The following is a 23,513-nucleotide window of genomic DNA, read 5'->3' as shown; positions in this document are numbered from 1 at the left end:
AACTGAGTGATCTGACTCATCTGCACTTAAGTTTTACATATCTGAAACATTTCTCCACATACATGACTGCCATATGCTTAAGAAGACTGTAAAATATAGTCAACGCAGACAAAAAGAATTAAAAAGGGTAGTAAACCCTCATCACCACCAGAGGGTGCCAGACTCCGTGAAGTTCAACCACATGTGCAACCTGATCTCCACATTGTTGAGTAACATGTCATTAAAGTACAACCATGTGTAAAGAAAATGCAGGAACAGGGTGGGGATCAGGAGTCACTTTCCACTCTGTTCATGAGATAGGAATAGTGGTAAAACAACAGCATTGTGTTTGTGGAGCATTCACTGACCTCTCAACACAGTCAGAGAGTCTGGAACAGTGGTTGGAAGCAGGGGCATCGTGTCCACCCACAGCATACAGGAAGTTGTTGTACGTGGCTACGCCCACACCTCCTCTCCTCTTGGACATCGGCGCACACATGCTCCACTTGTTGGTGTGTGGATCAAAACACTCCATCGACCTCAAGCACGAGCTGCCATCTCGCCCACCAACTGCAAACAGCCTGAGGAATAAAAGGGGAAAGATTATAATGCTGACATATGATTCTGCAAAATGCAGTAAAATTAACTTGTACAAGTTTTTAAAAAAAGCTAAAAAGAGGTTCAGAAATACAGGAAAGATTTTTTTAGAGCAAGGCTGTTTTCTTGAGAATGTTCTTCCCTGGAAAGACTACATCATTGTATTACAAGTTTGTTATTCACAGGCCTATCAATAGATCATAGATGTTAGTGAAGCTGTTTTCTTGTCTATTTTTGACCTAGCTGCTAAAAGAGCTTTGACACTGAATAGCGAATGAAGCTAAGCTGAGCCTGGTTTCCTGTTTCTTTAGCAGATGCACACACTGGAACTATGTTCAGAGCTGGTCTGCAAACACAGGACAGCACTTCCAGTGAGTTGGTGGCATCTCACACTTAAACCAGGAACAAAATTAGCAAGTATATTGCTGTTAAAGGTATAGTGCCCATCTGTTTTTATTGGACTAATGCCAGCTTGACTAACCTTTTTGTAATTTTGTCCTTGGTTGTTAAGATTCAGTTTTATCTTACTTTTGTAGAGTTTGCACATAAACAAACACATCAATACACATGGAAAGAGTAACATTGTAAGCTAAGTGCATGTGAAAAGCGCACACAGGTTTTGAGAACAAGATAAATTACTGGAAACCTTTATCACTTTTGGTCTACGTTTTGCACCATGCAACTGAAAAACATTTGTGAAAATAGGTTGGTTGAACATACTTTCCATTGAGTGCTGTGACTCCCATGGTGCTTCGTGGAGTCGACATACTGGCCACATAGTTCCACTGTCTGGCCTGCGGATCCCAACGCTCCACTGTATTGAGGTAGCTCCAGCCATCATGGCCTCCAACTGCATACATGGGACCCTCGAGGACCGCAATGCCTAATCGAAACCAGAGAGATTCATGTTTCAGTGAAAAGCACTGGTAATGTGTGAATCAGGAGAATGTATAAGTATACCATTGGAACATTAGTTTGAAGAACTTTATTTCTATATTTCAAAATTGATTTAATCTAAAGTTGTTAATATATTTTTGGATGCAAAGATGCAAAGGTCAAGCGGCCTTTCTGGATTTTGTGATTTCCCAAATCACAAAATCCAAATTTGAATTGGATTTTGCGAAGGAACTCTCACAAAAATCCAGTTAAGACCAAAATTATTAATGGTCCCCACAAATTCATCTTCAATTTGTATGTAACATTTCTTTAACCAGATATATCTCAGTCAGATCAAAAAATATCTTTTTCAAGGGAGAGTTGGCCAAGACTGGCGGCAACACAAACAAAATGTGTCTGTTGTGTGTTTTAATCATGTGTCTTCTGGCGGTGACCTAACCATAGTGACTGTGGAAAAAGCTCAAGATTATGTTGATGACTGGGAGGCTTTCCACACTGTAACACATGAATTGCATTAGAAAAATCCTAAACATATTAATGGAAACATGGAAAAAGCCAGTCAGTAGTTCAAAGATGGGCTGATTTAGTGTAATGGTTAGAAAAAATATTTTCCCATTGATTGGTGAAAATGGTAAAAATAATTTTAAACATATATCTTGTTTAATAAATGCAGGGAAAAAAACTTTTTTTTTAACTTAATCTAAAATAATGCTTTATCATGAGAAAGATTTCCTTTTAGAAATATACTTGATAGAATGAAAATGATTTTAAATCTAAATCTGCCACAGGTTTTTATTTGGGTTTAACTATAATAAGCTGAATTTATTTTTACTAATGATGCTACCCTGACCTTTCAAACTGTAATATTTTTTTCTCTATCACCTTGTAGTTTCACCAACATCTATATCTGTTTTGCTGGGAAGGTTTTTTTCCACCTTGTATGAATGAAGCTGATGTCCTCAAGAAATGGAAAGTCTGTTTTGAATAAAAAGCTTATTAGAAATTAATTGCTCTATAGCAGTCCTAATTTCTATAATACTGGACCTTATTAGATTTTAACCAAATAAGCCTTCAGTTAAAGTGTAATTCTTCTTTGTTTATTTAACTGAATAACTATTAACCCTGAGAAAATATAGAAATTTAATCTTCTTTCTTCTCTTTAAATGTAGAGATGAAGAATTTATCCTTGTGTGGGTCTTTGATAGATTGTGACATAATTTATGTGCGTACTTTAATAGTTTAATGTACGCTATTTGACTTTTGTGGTTTTATGCTACTTGCGATATAACAAAGAATGTTTCTATTCAAATGTGTAATCAACCATTCGCCTTTGGTTCAAAGGTCGACAAACATTTCAATAACAAAGCACACATAAAAAAATACGTTTCTAAGAGTTACTGACAAGAACTCCACAGAGACATAGTTCTCATGTTGAAGCAAGTTGAGACATATAGCAGATCAAATTTCTTAAAAACAGGAAAGACTATAAAACAGTATTGTTATTTCTCATTCCAGTCTAAGAGGAAAGTGGTTTCCACCAGCAACAATGTGGGGGATTTTTGAACACAATAGATTTTTTTATTGTACAACCCTTATTTCCTTTGGTGAGAGTTCTTTATTTCCAGGGAACATTAGGCTGCAGACTCATTCAGAGAGACTCAGTGGCTTTTAATAAACGTCCTTTTTCCTAACAACTGGTAGCTTTCTAATGGAAAAAAACACCAACTCTTTCTTGTCTTTCCCCACAGCGGGCACAGTGGGGAGTGGGCATGTAGGGGTACTCACAGCCACCAAGTTTAAATATATTCAAGCTGAACATATGCGCAAAATAAGCAAAAGCAGTGAGAAACATTTTGCTTCAGGAAAGATCAAAGACAGCACTGGTAATCTGTACAGTGTGCTCTCCTGGGCTTGCTGATACCTCCTACCACACTGGGCGAGTGAGCTGAATGCTTTGACAAGATCTCCCTGTTCTGTGAGCAGGACCTGTTTCAACTGCAAATCAAAACGCTTCTGATATGAGATGTGTTGGGCAGGGAATGATAAGGCAGAGCAGGGTCAGTACAGCTCGCAAAGCTTTGATAGGGGTAGGGGAAAGTATAAAAAGTCCAGGGGGAATAGTGAGATTTTTTTTTCTACAGCATGCTATTTTTGACCCTTCTGAACTTCATCCAGCAGTTATTAATGATGCAAAACTTTAACTGAGATGCTAAAACCATCAACAAAGACTAAGATAAGCTGATAGATGTAATTAGATTACTAACAATAATAGACCTGCCAAAAAGAACAACTTGTCTACTTGCAATTTCCTATTGTAATTGACCATATAGTCCTATATAAGATATTTTATCGAGACTCGCCTGTACTGTTTCCTTTTAATTCAAACAAGCGCAAACCTTTCCACTGCCAACACTTACCAAGTCCATGACGGTGGGTGGACATTGGAGGCATAGTTGACCAAACTTTACTGACAGGATTATAGCATTCCACCATGTTGGATGTCTTCAGCCCATCTCTCCCTCCGACAACATAAAGCTTGTTGTCAATCACAGCCACACCAAACTGTAGCCGCCGTCCATTCATGACTCCAACCTGGACCCAAGTATTTGTTCGCAAGTCGTACTTCTCAATGGTGGTGGAGCCTAGAAAAGCACCAAATACAGTTTTAGTAATTGATCAGTCATTCTGCACTGGCAAACAGTGTGCATGAATTGTTATAAACCTTTCGTAGCGTCCATTCCTCCCACAGCATAAAGTGCACCCACTGTCGACTTTCTGGGTTTTGTTCTTGGGCTCTGAAACATGGGCCGTCGTTCGGGCAACAGATGGTATTTCATGGCCTCCATCAGAAGCTTTTGACATTCCAGATCATCAGAGAACATCTTGTTGTTTTCTAGATCTGCAAGGAGCTGGATTGCATGGACAATATATGCATAATAATTATATCATTTTATCAAAGTAAAATCAGTTCACAAATTAATTCATGAAGAATTTTTCTTTTTATTTGAAATTGACATAGTTCTTAATAGGGTTTTAGAAAGGTCGGCAGATGTTTTGATTTTGTTGATGCTCTCTTGTAGATATTTTTTTAGGATGTAGCCAGCCTGTCTTCTAGACTAAGGTTAAACGTTCCTTTTCTAAAACATTTTTAATTCAGACTTCTTGAGGTAAGCTTTTCATGATCTGTGTCTTATCTTTGTACAGTGATGGAAATCTGGAGAATGTCTCATTATATTTTATCCCTGTTCTGTTGGGCAGAACATGCCAAAAATGATCAAATAAGTCAAAGAGCCACCTGCAGTGACTGTCATATCAGTGACAATTTTTGTTCTATTTCCAGCATTATTGTGCCCATCATGCACATTTTTTATTTCTATTTACTTTCAACTTGGACATTTATATGAGGTAACCAAGACAATTATCAAGCTACTTTAGGAGGTCTGTCCTGCACCATATATTAATTTTTGTACAATTAGAAAAATTCTCACTCACACCAATCTATTTAACCCAGAATCTACAAGATAAAAATGGTAAATGGGATACTAAAACGTGTTAGTATTATTTCAGTAAATTAAAATTGTGTACTTATGCTGATATGTTCCCATGCCAGCAAGTACGTTTAAAAACACACCATCCTATAGAATTATTCATTCAAAGCAACACTTCCAGCTCTGACAATAACAGTTATTTATTTTCTGTTTACTTGCCTCGCAGGAAACACCTCTCCTAAAGAAGTGCATGAAATATCTGGTGTATTAGATCATATTTTCAGCATTTTGTTTTATTTATTAAACCATCTGCTGCAGTGTTTTTGGGGTGGGGGCATTTGCAAACACGAGTGCTGTGGGTGTTTTTTGTTTTTGTGTTTTTTTTTCCCCACCTCTTTCCATTTTTCAGTAATAAAATAGTAAAAATTGTGTGCATAATGGGTTGTAGAAAGGTATAAATAATTCAAGGAGAGGGATATTTTTACATTTCTTGCCATAAGGACAAAAGAGGGAATAAGTTTGAAGCTACGTGTATTAAAACACTTCTTTAAAACAGATTTATGCCCCGTTGTCACAGAGTGGCATGACATGGATCGGTACACTGTAGCATGTTTGAAATTAAATTAAAATGACCACATCTCTAACAATAATTTTACAATTGTAATAAAAAATGATCATATGTAGAAAATCATACACACAATACATTTGTGTCACAATAGTAGATGGATTTACTTCACATTAAAATTTTACCATAACATTGAAAGAGTGCTATAGCTGAATTAAAAATGTAAGTATAGGCAGTGGCAGTAAAGATGAACTGCTACTGCAGTTTCATCTTTATGAATACATAAAGGCGATATGTGAGAAACAAACTAATTTTCTTTTTATGCAATATGCTCTAAAAAGTACAAAACAAAATTATATCAAAATTGTAATCCAAATCAATATTCTATGAAGATCTCTATGCACTGGGCTACATAAAAAAACACAGTTTCAGTTCTAACTTTCAAAGTCAACTAGTGGAACATAAAAACTTACTGTCCCCTAATAATGGGCTTTCTCAGTTCTCTCACCTGTGGAGGAAGAAGAGGAAGGCGGATGAAAGCGAGCAGCACCCCGAGGTCCTGCTGTCGATGCTGGACATCAAATCTCACCCACATCATCAAAGCCTGAAAAATTGTTTCTTCATCTGGAACGTTGATGTCATCGCTGGAGAGCAGTTTAACAATCTCAGCCGTGGGAAGCAGCAGGAACTCCTGGTTCTGAATGACCTCCAGGAAGTGCTCCTGGAACAGAGAGGAGACACAGAGGAGACAGATAATCATCAGTTATTAGCCGAAGAGTACGCTCGCTGCAGAGTGTGTGCTTGTGTGAGTGTGTGTCAGAGTGGCATTTTAAAGGCTACGGCGATCAAGTATAACAAGGACAGAGAGGTGAAGAAAAATGAAGAACGGTAGACAGTAATATTTCTCCTCAAGTTTCTATAAACTATAATCATACTTTCACTGAATGCAATTTTATATATATTTTTAATTTAAATAACAGGTTACAAATCAAACTAATAGCTAAAAGCCTCTAAAAGCCTTTTATGAGAAACATACAAATGACTGCCATTCCCCAACAAGGGGATTGAGTTCCAAGCATTCCAGGATTTTTACTTTATTTTCCTTTCTTGAGATTAATCTTCCATCTATTGGCCAGAGGCCCAGCCTATATGACAGCACTGCATGGCTACATCTTCAAGGTCTTTGTCTGTGGGAATTTCCATTAGAGGCAATATACTGTAGAAAAAGCTTTCCTGTCTCTGTGGATCCATCCTACATCCAAGATTCAAGCACTTGAAAGACATACTGAACAGTGTTTGGCTGCAAGCACGCCTTGTTTATTCTTCAAACAAACCAGCAGAACATTAATTACCAAGTTGCTTCAGCAACTTCGAGCTCACTTTAGAGTGAATGCCCTTAAATTAAAAAGAACAACCACGCTATTGATCATCAACTTGCAACAAATTACAGTTACTTGATCCAATCATGAGAGCAGGTTTTAGAGGCTTTGCACAGAGAGGCTTAATGAAATGAGGAGCATGTATTGATCTGTGGTGGTAAAGCTGAGGAAGAAAGTTCAGCCAAGCCTTTGATGCTGCTTTAGATCAGTTATTCCTGCTTGCATGTTTAACACAGGTGAATATAAAACTGGAAGCTAAATCAAGTTTGCTGTGTGGTCATTTAAAATGCTGTGTCCTTAATTGCTTCTCTTGTTATCTTCCTGGGAAACAAGATCAGCAAGGAGAAAGTTTATGGTTCTCGTTCTACTAAACAGTAAGAGTGTAATGGGAGTGGTTTTCACGAAGGAGTTCCTTTAATTATTTAGGGAAAACATTCAGACTGCAGAACCTTGTAAAAGTAATAGGATCTTAATTTCTTTTAACATTTTGTCATATTACAACTACAAATATGTGTATATTATATCAAGGTGTTTTTTCATAGAGCAAATAAAAGCAGTGATTAAAATGGCAAATGATACAAAATCTTAAACATATTTATGAAAGTATTTAATAAATAGAGGCTGGGTGTGTTTCCAAAGGAACACTAAACACACACTGAGTTCTAGCAACAACAATACATGGTTTCTTAAAAATCTGTAAATGATCCACAGGGTGCGGTTGTTTTTATGTATGCCTTTGTCTCTAAATGCTCTGAAGTACCAAACTTTCACTCTGAAAAAAGAATGTAGTCTGTCTTTTTGGCATAGATAGCTGTTAACAGATGTTTTTAAAGTTAAAGTTAAGAAAGCATAAAAGAAGCATGAGCTTCAGACAATTTTAAACAAATATAAAAAAATACCATTTTGGAAGTCTTAGCTATCTTCTCAAAAACAATCCATCCAAATGAATGAATTTTTGTGGAAAAATACTAATCCTACCAGGGAATTGTTTCAGAAAAAAAAAATCTCTAACTTGGTCATTAATTTTAACACTGGCAAATGCAGTAAAATGCAACACGGTAATAACAGCTCCAGAAAGCTATGGTTCCTGGAAAAATTTTCTTTTGTGGAAAAATGCTTTAAGACTCTTGTAGCTTGGCCTTTCATTTTAGCATGGAAAGCATGTCTTTGCACTGCATATTTTGTCTGGAATATTGTTTTATAACATAACCCTGGAATAAACCTCTCTTCAGTGTTTCACCAGACCTATTCTTTGGTCCTCATTACGTTTGTTCACTAATTTTTTCTAAAAGACATCTGAGTCCTACATGGATCAGCTATATTTATATTGACAATAAAACCCAAACAAATGTGCTCTGCTTAGGTTACTTTTAAAGTCAATTGATTGCATTTTATTGAAAGGCATTAGGGGACTGAATATTCACATTACATACCAACAGAAAGTACTGTAAAAGTACTGTACTGTTGCAGAAAGTATAGATCACTTCAGATCTATACTTTCTGTTGGTCAATCACAAAGTTTTAATGAAAGAAAACTGAAGTTTGGGGTTTGAACATGACAGAATGTAATAGGAGGTACTAATACTTTTGCAAGGCCTTAAAAATATGATTTCAATCTGAAGTGATAAGCAAAAATAGACTGCTTGTGTTATGCACTAAAATACTGACTAATGATTAAAAATGTCTAATGGTATATCTACATGTTTTCCATCATAAAATATTCAACAGTTTCATAAAGGAAGGACGTTAGAGGCTTGGCTGTTTTTGCTCAAACAGGGAAACCGCGCTTATCAAAACACAACTCAGTCCACTAAGAATGCAGCGGATGGTGTAACCAGGAAGTCCACAGCTCTCCCTTCTCATTACTGAAGTCATTGAACAGGAAGCTGGACCTCTTGTGCAGTTTGATGATTAGATTAACCTCCTGGACTCAGATGGAGGCTATGTAAACTGAGCGAGCAGATGTCCTTTAGGAGATAACGCCTGCATCATTCTGTCATTTCTGCATGGCTGGAAAAGAACGGATATGTGGCTGAATCTTAATCCAGTGCAAATATTCCTTGCAGAAGTAGATGGAAGTGGCTCATATGGCGGTGCAGCTCTGACAGCATACAACTCAATTACATAAAGTTAAAGCGTGAAATTATTCCGTTTCTATTATATTTCCTCATCCAAATAACAGGCGCTTAAATTATGAGATGTAAATAACCAAGGTACCAATGCTTGATAGTGTTACAGAAAATGAGAAAATATTTAAATTAGCTCATCTATAAACAAATCCATTTTCATCATTAAAGTTGTACACAGAATAAATTTTTATGTGAAAGAAAAAAATAAATAAGAACCACAAAATTCAGAAATACATTGAAAAATCTCTTAGAGTATATTTGTTTATATAAAAAAGAACATTTAATTGAAGTGGCAATCTTCAAAGTAAATGTTAGAAAAAAATTTTGGTTTGGTTTATTTACCACATTAAACACTGGTTTATAGCTTTTATTGTTGTACCTGACCATATGCATCCCTGCAGTAAAGACCCGTATTGCAAAATGAATAATTTAGTTCACCACATAATTGCTATCGAGCTCTGTTTACCATCATACCATGGTGTAGTTGTGAGCCACGTTCAGCAGATCGACACAGCCTTGGGCATCTGCAAAGGATCTTATTCCAAGGCAGTTGGACGGATGAAGCTGCTTCATGAGGAAGGTGCAGCAGACCTGGATGACTTGTGAAAGCTGGAGGAGGCATGCTGCCGCCAATAAGCTTTCAATGGTCTCCTCTTTCAGCTCAAGGACGCCTGTAATGACATGGCATGGAAATTAACATCATATTTTGTAGCAGAATATTTCTATGATAAATACGAATACTGGTGAAAGCAGTTTGTACTAAAGGAATGGGTATGCAACCTTACCACAGTAAATGTCCAGTTGAAACAAATATTTGGACACAATAAATTAAAGAGATGCAATATTTTCTAAGATAAATTAAGATGACCAAAATCATTTACAGTTGCCTAAAGGCCAGAATTGAGAGAAGGAATTCAATTATTATTACTGTTTTAATTAAAGAGTTTGCATACATTCAGTCTGAAACAATTTAGACAATGATGCCATGCTTTTCTAAGTTTTTGCCTGCACTTAATGTATATGGAGGCACATCTGTGTATTTAAAGGCAACACTTTAAATATGCTGCTTCATTTGTGGAGTCAGAGAAAAATCTAAAGGATTATACATTTTTATGTAAATAAATACTTGAAAGCAAAACACACCCACTTCAGGTTGTGTAGACATTGTTTGCTAAGTTATTTCTTTGCAAAGTGATGTTAAGAAAGTTCATTTCCTGCACTTTACAGAAGATTTGTTTGAGCACATTTGTCTGTAAAGATAATAATTTAAAAAATCTTATGCTGAAGTTATTCTCACTTTGTAAACTAATTGTTGAATTATCTTATTGATCAATTTTAATCATGCAGTATTACAGAGGTCTCATAACATTATCCCAAAGCCAATGAATTCATTTAAAGGCACTCACCAGTGTAGGCAAAATGTACCAGTGATCTGAGGGCCTCAGGATCCACTCCTTCCATCTTTATTTCCTCTTGCTTTGCCTCTCTCACATCGCTGGTAAACATAGCAGCAAAGTAGTCCGAAACTGCACTTAAGACAAGCCTGCCATGAGGGGGGAGAAAGAGCATTTAGTATGGTTTTCTTCATAGGTTTTTGTGTCTGCTGAGAGATGTGGATGTGGTAAAATGTAAAGACTGTGTTTCTTTAAGTATAGCTTTGCACTTTATATAAAAGCAAATGTTTAGAGTTTATTTGATCATGTTCTGTTAAAGTAATTACCATATATTATGTAGCTACTGTCCGATGTTTCCTGCTGTGCTGATGCTGCTTGAGTGGTTTTATGCCTTTCAAGGTCACTAAGAAATTCCCTTCAACTACATAAGTCTACTTAGTCGGTGAATGATTACATTACATGGTGCCTCACAGTAATATCTTTCACCTCACACCCTAAACTTCAGTCTACTGAATTAGAATTTTATGTAAAGTATGAATATAAAAACGAACATAATTGTGAAGTGTTAGACTTGATACTGAGGTTTTGGGTTGCCATCCAGGAGACATACAGCAAAAGTTGCATAGCTTAGATAAGCATAGAAATATGTTAAAATAGACAAAAAGAAGGAAAGTCAACTTTCAGACCTAAATCCAGAATCTGTGGTAAAACCTTAAAAACACTTTTTGCTAATTCTCCTCATCACTGGATGTGAAGTGTTTTACTACCAGAGACATACCCCAAAAGACTTGCAGATGTAATTGTAGTAAATGTGATTGTCCAAATGATTTACTTATGGGTGCTCTGTGCAAATCAGTAGCACACATTTTACAATATTGAACAATTCAATTTGAAAATGATGCACTATTTAACATTAATTTGTAGTTCTAAGGTGATGAAATGTGAAAAATAACTTGTATGAAGTATTGTCCTCATTTCAATAGTTGGACTTTCATTTCTACTTATTTCCATCGTAGTCAGAAAGATCGGATGGCATAATAAGAAAACTATAACCTCTGGCAGAAATGTTTTGATTAGTAAATTGTATCTTCACATTAAACACAATTAAAGATGAGCAGAAAACAGTTAGCATACAAGAATATCTTTTTCTGTTTGCATGCGGAAACAAAATACCAATTGACCTACAGACTATTCTGATCAGAAAGAGCCCTTTGCTATTCAGAGTACATCATGTGATCTGTTCACTTCAGTTACAACAATTGTTACCAGGCTATTAGGACCCAGTGAACAAATATTGACACCTCTGTGCAGTGGAGCGCAGCTTTTCTTTGCATCAGCCATAATAAGAATTGACAGAGGGTGTACTCAGATCAGAGCAGCATAAATGTAGAAACATGTTTGTTATTCAAGGATGCACCAAGACGGAAGGTGACAGGAATTGATTAATCGTGAGCTTGTCCACTTACCAAAATTTCGGATATTTTTCTTTTCCTTAAAGTTGTACTAATCAACACTTGTCAGTATGTCCGTTGTTACTGAAGAAAGAACCTATTTTAGTGGCTGTCAATGGTTTAAAATAAATTCAGAATAAGGACAAATGCTGTTTGGCTGTGCATTTAGGCTACTCTATCAAAAAGTAAGACCTTTGTGGGTGCTTGTTATTTCCCACCATCATCATTTCATTCTTTTGCAGTGTTGGTCACTTTATGTTACTAAAATAAGCTTTGGTACAAAACAACCTATACTCTAAAAACACATTATTGTTTTTAGCAGTATTTTGTTTCTTAAGAGAAATTGGGATTGGAAAAAAATGGTATTGGTGAGAGCACTAAATCAGAAATAGGCCAAATCTTTAATCAGTGCTGTTGTACCATTATATATGCATTGCATTTCAAACATTATCCCATTACTCTTTGGAATGAGTTGCAAACCAAGACCCATGCCAAAGCTTTCAACACATCCCTCACTAGTTTAATGAACCTCACAGAGAGTGGCAGCTTCACCTCTAATCTATAGCAGATGCAGGACTAATTAATGAAATCAAAGCAGGCAGAAGCACAAACACCAACCTATGAGCTGGTATCTTGTGATCCCCTGCTATCAGCAGTACGTCACACAGCTGCTTGTGCTGGAGGTAGGTCTCCATTTTACGGAACGTCTGCTCTGCATGATTTGTAGCCTGGAAAAATTCATCGGAGGAGTTGGTGTTCATTCTGGACAAATTGCTCAGAACCAACCTGTGGAAAACAAGATGGGAGAGATTCATTACCCCAGACTTCCAGATTATGATTTGACATCACATGTAGTGAAAAGCTAAAAAGATTACATTACGCCATTTAAAAGCACTACATAAATAAAATAAAATAAAATATAATAGCAAACTATTATAATCAGCCTTGAGAGGCATATGAGAATAAAGACAAAAGAGTTTGGAAATTTTAATTCTGAGCAATTAATTAGATGAATTATTTATCCCGACTGAGAATAAACAAGAAGCCAGTGGCTGTACACATATAGATAAGCAAAAAAGAAGCTTAGTTTGGCACATAACACCCCTGAATCCTTTTCCCTGCAGCACAAATCTATCTTCCGTGCTGTGCTGCGCTGAAACTAAAACTCTTATGTATAAACTCTGTACATGAGGAGATAGCTAAGTGCGTTGTCCAATGAGACAAGAAAGCTCCCCTATCTTTGCACCAGGATCCCGACAGAATGTAAACTCCTATTTGTTGTTCCCGTGTGTATCTGCACCACGTTTGTGTGCGTGTGTCTTCCATAGAAAACAGGGACTTAACAAGCCAACCAGTCTGTCTCTTGCAACATTGTGGCGAGGCTGAGTGCCCCAGTCCCCACAGGCTGCTAGATTACACGCTGTTTTACAGGCATCCAAGTAATCCCTCACACTCATGGAAAATAATGCAGCCCCGTCACTCTGGTGTCCTTCACAGAGAAAGTGTGTTCATTGACATTTCAGGTTGTTTGTTAAGCCACATAAACAACCGAGCTGTCTCTCCAGACGAAATTCCCATCATCTCATGGACTTTTTGCTGTGTGAAGACTGATAGTGCGCAAGAAAATAGTACATTTTTGCTGGTTGAAGCAACACTTTGTGCCCATATTTATCGTCTCTCAGACACTGATATGAAAGCTGCTTTGACCAGTTAAATTACAGATTTGTCAATAGAAATAAACTGCAAATCCAAACTGTAATGCGTGGCAGCATAATGTATTGGCACACATAGAGATTTATAATGCAGTAAAGATGGAGTGGGTTAGGGCTCCTATTGATGTCCCGTTTAACACTGTGTCTTAAAGTTTGGCTCCAAACATTCAACATTGTTTTTTTTTGTTTACCAAAAGCAATAATATGGTTCCTCTGGGAATGGTTAATGTTGTTCTGCAGTCATTGCAGTATCCTATAGTCTAATCTTTATTGGGTGACTTTATGCTAAATCCAAAAGTAATTTATTGCCCTGTCTGTGTATTCCCCTCTGACTCCAGAGTCTCGCAAAGGAACACCAAACAAGACTGAATAAGCAATTGGGCCATAAAACAGATCCATTGCTTTTCTATTGGCTCTGAGGCATGCTGTAGGGCTTTTTCATGCCTACCAATCTCTCCGACACTAATTGCTTTGGTACCACGTTCAGGGGAGCCGTAAATTTGCGCCGTGGTGTATATTGTGCTCCTAGTAGTGGGCTGCTCATCAGAGGTATAGACCAATTTTATTAAGGCACTAAAACTCCAAAAAGCCTTGCAATAAAGTAACTGCTTTTGGGACAGTGCAGCTCAAGCACGTGACCATATTACTCAGCAATTCCCCAAAAATGTGAGAGCCCATAAAAAAAGTTAACTGGCTGTGTATAAGCACAAAAGAATAAATACATTGGTCTAAAAAACTAAACCAAATAGAAGACTTAGCTTTTTTAAAATTATTGCACATTATCTCTGAGCAGATTTTATGCAAACAGCAAATGTCACCTGAAAACCCTCCATTTGGTCTTTACACCTTTTAGAGGTTTCTCACCATAATGTTAGTCACTCCAGCAGAAATGTTAAAATGACACTGCTTATCTCAGGCTATGCAAGTGAGGATGACAATTTGCAGTATTTTACACTTTTTCAAGGTGAGAAACATCTTTCAAGTCTGTTTTGCAAAATCAACATGTGCTAATTCTACCACAAGATTCAAACAAATCCAAAGCTCTGGAGTAATAACACGTTGGTGGATTATGATTTGATTTCTTTAAGGACATAATATGTTCATTTGCACTGCCAAGACTGCTGTAGCAGATTGCTGTTGCTGAAAATCACAGTCTTTTTTTCAAGCAGTATCATCTTTCTACAAGAGGGAAAGTCTTGCCTGGCAGGCCCAAATGGGAAGTATATCTTTCAAAATGGATTATAACAGCCATTTTTCCCGGAAGCCCACTAAGCAGCTTCGTCTGGGTTGAGAATCCAAAAATTCCTAAAGAACTTCTTGCATCATGTGCCAAATCTGTGTCTTTTATGAAATCTTTCAACCTCTGTACTTTGACAATCATTCTTCTCCCATTGGGCTTTGTGTTGAGAGACAAACTCACCGACTATAGCAACTTGATCGGGGAGACGATCAGACGGAAGCTCATGATGTGTAAAATGTTCTCTCTGTATATTCTTACATACACCAAAAGACATTGTTTTTCTCAGTAAATATATTTCTAATTGACCTACTAACTTGAAAGTTACACCAGAAGTCGATCAGTGCCCTGAACATCAAACTAAAAAATCCTAACAATAAAGTTATGGGTAATTATGTAGTATGGCACAGGGAATAAGTACTTAACATAAAATGTTGTTCGGTAATAAAATCCTCAAAACGTGTCTTGTAAGAAGGAACTGGTTACTTGTACTGCTCAGGAGTAATTTTGACTAAATCTTCCACAAAAAATGTCTTCAAACCTGGAAGGTTTGGAGTCCTCCTGTCTTCCTTTTCTTAGATGTCAAATGAATTGAAGTAATTTTGGTTATTTGCATTTGGGATCACTGTATTATCTTAAAATACCCTTCTTGTATTGCATGCATTTCTCAATCATCCTTCCATCAGTCGTATGAAGGTCACCAGAGTCATGAGCCAACTGACAGGCCACACCACCATGTTCCCACTGCATGTTTGGTGGTTTTGGGTCGATGTGCAATGCCATTATTCTTCTAAACATGGTGCATGCAAGGATATCGAGAGAATTAAACCTCAGCATAGTCTGATAATATTTTATTCTCCCAACATTTCATTAGCTTGTCCAAATGTTTGGGCAGTAACCTTCAAACATGCTCCAACATGCTTTCAGTGATCTGAAAATGAGCAAGACGAGAGCTATGTCGTTCATAAAAATTCTGGATGTTCTAATTCCAGATATTTCTGAAATTGCTTGTGTGACGCTTGGCTCTGTCTGCCATTCTGTCTGACTATGACCTTGCAGATCTTCAACATTAGCCTTGACCAAAACTGCAAACGGCAGCAACCAAATTCAGAGAAAGACTGCAATGCATTTTACACAAGGGGTCTGCAGCTAGAGGATGCATTATGTCAATGAGGGTCTTCACAAAGAAAGAAAGACTTGTGAATGTGTGCGCTGGGGGTTTGGAGGCGTTCTGTAAATGAAAAATGTGCAGATCCTAGCAAAAAGCTCTTTGCTGCTGGCAGGTTAACTTGCACAGAGAATGAGTCTGTCATCACCATTAGACTGTCAAAGTTAGTGCATCAACATATTAATATGCAGTGTTATAGCTCAAGTTGTACATCCAGATTACACCAAATATGAATAGATTTTTGGAAGTTTTTTTTATTATTTGAATGCTAATATTAAGACTAAATTAATCAATATTTTTGATCAATGTAAAATAGCATCATTAATGAGGAAATGCAAAATAAAACGATGGATCGTTGACATCCCCTGTGTTCAACAATCCACGGGGAATGTCAGAGTCTCTACAGATCTATTAAAGGAGAACTGAAAGGCTGAAACATTTTTCTCTGTCAAAGAAATTTAGCAAGAGGCACTATTGTTCAGAGTTACATCAGTCTCCTCAAAAATTTAAAAAGGAAACTTTTAGAGTTCAAAGGAAACTGTTGATGTCATGATTTGGTTTGATTATTAATTAATAACCGAAATTAGATAAAATGGCTATTGTTTATTAGCTTTTTGTAAGTTATAATTTTATGATCATTTATTACATCAGCCTGACACAAAAATTTATAAAAAGAATTAATATATTTGTTAGGCTATTATATTCAGCATTTTCATTTTTATGTGTTGGGCCCACAGATGTGTTTGAATCATATTTAGCCTATTCTCTAATTTCTAATAAGTATATTATTATCACCATTACAAACCAAATGATTTTTTTTAAAATATATTTTCATCTCTGTTGAAGATGTAGCTGCATTTTTATTCCATTCTTTCATGTTGTGTTTTACATCCTTATCCCAGCCTCCTGATTTAATTTCTAATGTGCCTTGGGACACTGCTTAAATAAAGCCATGGTCTCTACTAATAAATTAATAGAAAACAGAGCCACAGATTACTTTCTTAGAATTAGTTTCACATTGGGGAGAAATTGACTCATCCATATTTGAACAGAATATATCAGATGGATGTGTCCTGCATTAATGTGATTGTATTTTCATTCACCACACTTTAAAGCTTTGTTTCAGAAAGTCAAAGACTGTTTTCATGTTTCTCTTCATCTTTAGCTTAACCTTGTTTTCCAAGTCCTGTCCTTGTATCTTATTTGAGATTTAAAAAAAATTCACCTGTGTAGATGTCATTTAAGATTACAATAGATAAAGTGAAATTTACAACTCATAGTGTCTTATTGTGTCCACTGGATTCTATTACATGTGAATCTTGTGGCATTTTGATAATTCGACAAACACCTCAATTACTATTGTTGGCAGGGGTAGAGGTGATAGTATTTCTTTTTCCAAGGCGGTGGAGTGGGAATTGAGATATCATTCAAACTAACAACACGCTGAGTCAAGCCTCTGTTACTGTTTATGTGCAAGAGGTCAGGGTTTCTATTCCACTCAGGTTAACTTTGGTCATATATTCTCTGTCAAACATTGCAAAGAGGTTATTTGGATGAGAGTCATGAGGATATAACAAGTATAAGTATATAGGTAGGAACACAAAAGGACAAGGTGGACAAAAAGCACAGAAATGATTTGAACTCCATTTCAGTTTACGAGCAGAATTTAACGATGTTGCTTAAATGGACTGATACGCTCCCTTGGAAGAAGAAAATTATATAAACTAATGTTATAGCTAACGACAAAGAAAGGAATTACTTTGACAGACATTGATAATGTCTGACATTGTCAGTGTGAGACATTAATAATTGTCTGACATCTTTTCTTAAAGGAGTTTAGAACTATTACACAATAACGTTTTAAACATATGTATTCCACAAACAGAATAATAAAAACAATATGTTCATAAGTGTGGTAGGGGGCCCTTTAATCTAATACTCATAAATAATATCCAGTCCAGTCCAGTGCCGTCAGAAGTCATCTAATATGTTCAAAGAGTCCGCTTGTCTGTAGTCTAATCTCCATTTGAATCCAGCTGTTCAGTGAAGTCTTTAGAGGTTTTTAGGTACCAGTTAGTGAGCAATAAACACCAGCAAGACCAAAGATCACAACAAGCAGACCAGGAATAATGTGGAGCTGTTTGAAGCAGACTTAGGTCATACAGTCATCCAAACTTTGAACATCTCTAAGAGCACTGATCAATTCAACACCTAAACTGAAAGCAAATGGCACATCGGAAAAACCTCCAAGACATGGCTGTCCACATTATTCAAAGAAGAAGCTAAGATGCATGAAATCATTCTGAAGGAACTGTAGAGATCCACAACCCAAATATTTTGTCTGAAATTTTATAGAATGACAAGAAGACATTGTTTATAGAAAGAAACAAGGTCCCCCTGTTATTATATCTATATCTATGTTTATCTTGAGCACATCATTCCCACTGGTGAACCATGGTGGTGGTATCATCATGCTGCAGAAAAGCTTTTCTTCACTGAGAACAGAAAAGCTGCTCAGATTTGATAGAAAGTTAGATGGAGATAAATACAGGATAGCGTTAGAGGGAAAAGTTGTTAGAGGCCACAAAAGACTGAAGTGGAGGTTCTGGAGGTTCACCTTTCAGCAGGATAGCAATGATCATCAAACATTATAAAGCTTAAAGCTTCAATTGAAGAACATATGTTGCATGACTGGTGAGCACTGTAATAATGGTGAACATAGGAAATCATCTTGTGGGCCAGACACAATTTGAAAACTGATGTTCACAGACAGCATCTAATTAGACTTGAATTTTCTTGAGCATAATACAGAATAAATAATTTAGTCTCTGGATGTCCAAAGGTGGTAGAGACACTGTTCAAAAAACGTTATGAAAAGTTCTTCAACCATTAGGATTGACTCACGAGGTGTGGATATTATGCTCCAAGTTTAAATTTTTTATCCATGTATGAATTTTTAGAGTTCACAACAATGAACCAATTTGTTTTTCCCTCAGAGAAAAACAAATTTTAAAAATCACGTTAATGGGATGGAGTATTTATAGCAACTTCATGAATGAAGCTAATTATGGAGCGACACACACACACAAACCAAGAAATGACTGACACATTTTCAAACTACAGCTGAACTTTTGTTTTTCTCTGACAAGCAACAGAAGCATTCTCTAGTTTCAGCCTGAGAGACTGTGACAAATTACGTGTCAGGGATTTATGATGTGAGACGTATTAGGGCCACCCAGCTGGTGAGGTAAATAAATGTACATATCTCAGTGCCATCCACATCTGCTTAGCTACAGATGAATGCGTGAGCCATGATGTGTCACACAGTCACTGGTCTAATTTGGCTTTGCGTTATACATCTCAACATGGAGAGTTTATACCAAAGCTACAGTTACTGAGCCGCTGTGTTTCCATGAGGAGTGATCGGGATTTAAAAGTAGCTTGATGCAACACACAGCTATCGATGACCTGGTATTTGAACTTTTCTCTTTATTTTACATTCTGGATGGTCCAGACGTGCACAGCGGCTTTCCAATGCTTACACATCCCTTCTGAAAAGCTAGATTTTTGTGAAGTAATAAAATTAGATAGCATGAAAACTATGAGTTGTAAACACTTTTCCAACTTATATTGTTTTTGTTTAATTTCGACATTCAGTATTCTTTAAAGGAATCTTTCAGGTTTCCACATGTTGATGTCATTATTTTTCCAACAAAACATTTCTTGGGCACAATCCTATTCACGTATGATTTTTTTTTTTGTCAGATTTCGTTTCATATTCTGTCTGGGTCAGCACAAAAGTTGAAGTCATTCGATTATTGATCAGTGTACACTCATTTGGGCACTCTGTGATATTGAAAAGTAAAGTTCCTTTTCATCTTTAGTTCTCAGACACCTGAATGTCTTGGCTAAACTGAAAAAAAAAAAAAAAAGGCCACTTTCCTGACTGATACCTTTGTTCAAAGAAATGCTTTTAATATTTTTTAACTGCTCTTCAAACTCTAGATTTTGGATGGATTTAATCAGCAATAATCTGAAATGAATTATAAATTTATAGTATGTTCAGAATACTATTACTGATGTTTGGTGTTTACCCAAGTGTTGAAATGGGAATAATATGTACATGCACATTTTTGCAACCAGGTGGTCCTTTTTATTGTCTTAAAATATTTGTTTTTAATTTGTATTGTACAGAATGTTCTTATTTTTACATGTTACAAAAACCTAGCATTTTAAAAGGATGACCTTTTAAATCGTTCTAATTTCCAAACTGCCTAGTTTTATGTGAGAAATAAAACAAGTTGGTGTTCTTTGGTTGTTAAAAGCCTACCATTGTTTAATACATAAATTAATATCAGTGTTGTAGTGAATACATAACCCAAAAATGGATTTTATGATCCAATAGAACAGAAATGTTTCAATAATTCAGGATAATTGTCAAAATACGCTGGCCAACACGAACTCAAGGTTCCTGGGAGTCGGAGAGCTACGCATTTTCACTGTGAGCCACATCTTTTATGCATGCCCTTTTCACACACAGGGACTCCAAAACATGAACATCTGCCAATTATACCGACATGAAGAGAAGAATGTGGAGTTGATTCTACAGCCGTATCTTAACTCGGAATAATTCATGCTCAGTTCAGGGAGCCCAACCATCCACTGCCTGTGGCATTCATTCAATCCACACTGACACATTTTTCACTGTAGAGCATCAGACTACGCATTTGGCAATACACACTGAGCTCTATCTAAAACAAAGGGACAGGTTTACCATCATTGTTCATTTCATCACCAGGTGCACGGAACAAAGGCACACAGGGAATCAGCAGAGCTTAAGGACCAATCACCTCAGAATGTCACAGCCAAGATAAAAGGAGAGTTGGGCTTTTCATCTGTCTTGTGAGGTGCTCTTAGTGTTCTGCTAGACAGCATGCACACAAACAGGCTGACACTCACAGGTACATCTCTAACCTGTTTACTTCCTTGAAGATGATGTAGGATCACAAGAAGAAGTGAAGAAGAAATGCAACATTTATAGGCAAAGGAAAGTATTTACTACAACTAAATTGGTTTAGCATAAAAATTTGTCTAAAGATTTGAACCTTCTTTAGAGCTACACTAGCTTTTAGCACAAGGAGAGGACAGAGTTGTGGCTGACTCTAAGAATAAATCATCTGATTTCATTACCACCTATTTTTATTGCTCCAAGACATGTTACATGATCTAATGAATCTTTCCGGCTATCCACTTTTGACTCAATTGAAAAAATCCATTAGTGTGTTGTGTAAAAAATGAAGTGCTTAAAGGAATAAGAATCAGAGTGTGATCCAGGCTACAAAATGAAAAAGGAAGCAGAAAAGGCCCCAGCTGTAAATAATTAAAAAGCTATTTTATTGGTTTACCCTGCCTAACATGCTGTGGACAGTAAGGAATAGATGTTCTCAGGTGAGCCATGATGTCAGCCAACTAGCAAAAGATACAGAAAGCATATTGTGCAGGTAGACCTCATTTAGCTTATTTAAAGGATGTTAATATGGCTTAGCAATAAGACATAAAAAAGCAGGTTTTTCTGACTTGACTAAGAAAATGTGACATTGAGATTTAAGAATTATTTACCTAAAAGTTATTTCAGTTCCACTAGCAAATAAAAATATAAAAAAAAATTTATAACTGTTGTGGCCTTAGGATTCAGACTTTTTTCTAAAGATAACACTTTTATTTTGAAGCTAACTTATTTCTTCAAATAAGAAAGAAAAAGGAAATAAAATCCTATGATCACGTTTTTACCTATTTTCATAGATATTATAAAGGGACAAATGAGGTATAGCAAATATCTGCCTCCAAACTTATTGACGCCCATCAGTCGTCATACCTGTCTCTGGCTTCCACCTCTGCAGGTTCCTCTATGCTGCTTATCATTTCTTCTTGGCCAGAGTTTGTTTCCTCTTTCCTCGTTGTGCTGGGAGAGGAAATGCTCTTTGGATACTCCTCGTTGACCTGGAGGCCCTGGATGGTGTTTGGTTGATGATGCCATGACTGATGACCTGTCCTGACATAGACAGGTGTTGGCCCTGGCGTTTGCGACATGACGCTGTGCACAGGACTGCTGGTCTTCCGCAATCCTCCGATGCCCCTTTCCCTCGAGTGGCTCTTCAGCCGTCCCTGGACAGGAGTTCCTCTGTGGTCCAGGCCATCCTGCTGGATGTAGCTTCCCACACTGCCACCTCCACCACCAGCAGAACCTTGAGATGAATGGCTGAACCAGCGCCAACGGAGCCTGAGGATCTGTTTCACATCAAACTCCTTCTTCCCTGACACAGACATCCTCTTCTGGGTTTGGAGACGCAGGCAGTGGTATGCTGAGTCCCCAAAAACATGGAAAGCAAAGAGAAGAGCCTTGCCTTCAGTCTGCACTGATTACAGTGTGCCTCTTCTGTTCCGTTACGGACTCACAATTATCATGACCACCTCCTCCTCTTTGTAAAACACCACCGTTGGTCTTTTTAGCGGAGATGGAAAGCTACTCTCTGCAGCTTTTGTTCGTTTGCCTGAGACTACAACCCTCCCTCAGACTCTCCCTCCTCTCTTTCTCTTTCTCTCCTTCCCCCCTGTGCTGCTGCTGTTTCTGTTTGCTGCTGCTGTGCCGCTGGAGCTGAGATAATGCACATGCATGATCTACCCTCCCACCCCTGTGCCTCCTCTGTTTCGCTTTCTCCCTCTCCCTCTCTCTCTCTTTTGCTCTCTCTCACACATTCTGCTTGTCTTTCCTATGCACACAGTAACACACTCTGCACACGTTCTGTCAGAAAAAGGCACATATATCCTGGAATCTCAATGAGAAGATCTCTTAAGCCCTTCCTATACTCCTTTACTTCTGCTCTGTGTGGGTAGTTGTAGGTTTCTGTGTATTTGAGTGATAATGTGATTGTCTGCTCCTGCTGCTCGGAGAAGGTGGAGAATCAAGGAGTCAGGCTGATGAGGTCACGTCATAACAAAGCAAACCACTGCCTGTTTGAGAAGTGGTCGAGAAAGAACCTTCAAAACAATTAATATAAACTCATAAGGTAGGTGGGATTGAGCAGATTGGTATCTCATCCGGTTCGTGTCATTCTTGGATGAAATATCTTTTCCACCGTTCTATCCAATATCCCAGACACTATTTTTGCATTAATTCACTTTACAAGAAAAGCAGGTTCAATTTCTGTACAGAAACATACAATCAGATCAATCCAGTCAGATAAATGGATTCAAATCCAATTTTATAAAATGCAATTCTATGTATTTTAGTCAGCTGTAGTCATATTCGATTTACAATGCCAATTCTAAAACAGCCCCAATGATTGGGTGCTTGACTTGGAATCAACCATTTATCTTGAGCATCAATAAGACTAAGGTAGAAAGAAGCTGGTCCAAGTGGTGTAGTGGTCTTGGTCTCGAGGCCATTGAGACCATTGACCATCAAACAAGTCCCATTGTTTGATGGTCTCAAGTCTCTGGAGCTGAGGACTCTGAAT

The 23,513-nt window shown here is 37.2% G+C and overlaps 1 protein-coding gene across 2 annotated transcripts in view; it reads right to left on the bottom strand.

The window, feature by feature from the left end:
- Positions 1–23,513, bottom strand: part of klhl4 (kelch-like family member 4) — a 32,445-nt gene that overhangs the window by 3,541 nt on the left and 5,391 nt on the right. Inside the window, exons 1-9 of one of the 2 annotated variants that reach the window (XM_055034602.1) lie at positions 21,872–22,965; positions 12,498–12,665; positions 10,441–10,577; positions 9,509–9,705; positions 6,035–6,247; positions 4,196–4,382; positions 3,891–4,115; positions 1,297–1,459; positions 348–560 (exon numbers count right to left, since the gene is read on the bottom strand). In XM_055034602.1, the coding sequence (XP_054890577.1) occupies positions 348–560; positions 1,297–1,459; positions 3,891–4,115; positions 4,196–4,382; positions 6,035–6,247; positions 9,509–9,705; positions 10,441–10,577; positions 12,498–12,665; positions 21,872–22,323 (1,955 nt within the window). In that variant the 5' untranslated portion in view covers positions 22,324–22,965. Of the gene's footprint in view, positions 1–347; positions 561–1,296; positions 1,460–3,890; positions 4,116–4,195; positions 4,383–6,034; positions 6,248–9,508; positions 9,706–10,440; positions 10,578–12,497; positions 12,666–21,871; positions 22,966–23,513 lie in introns of those variants that run through there. The other variant, XM_055034603.1, reaches the window with a different exon arrangement.

This window comes from Poeciliopsis prolifica, unplaced genomic scaffold, assembly GCF_027474105.1.
Source record: "Poeciliopsis prolifica strain line A6 unplaced genomic scaffold, Auburn_PproV2 SCAFFOLD009, whole genome shotgun sequence".
NCBI lineage: Eukaryota > Metazoa > Chordata > Actinopteri > Cyprinodontiformes > Poeciliidae > Poeciliopsis > Poeciliopsis prolifica.
The sequence above is the reverse complement of the archived record's forward strand: the minus strand, read 5'-3'. Positions and strand labels throughout refer to the sequence as shown.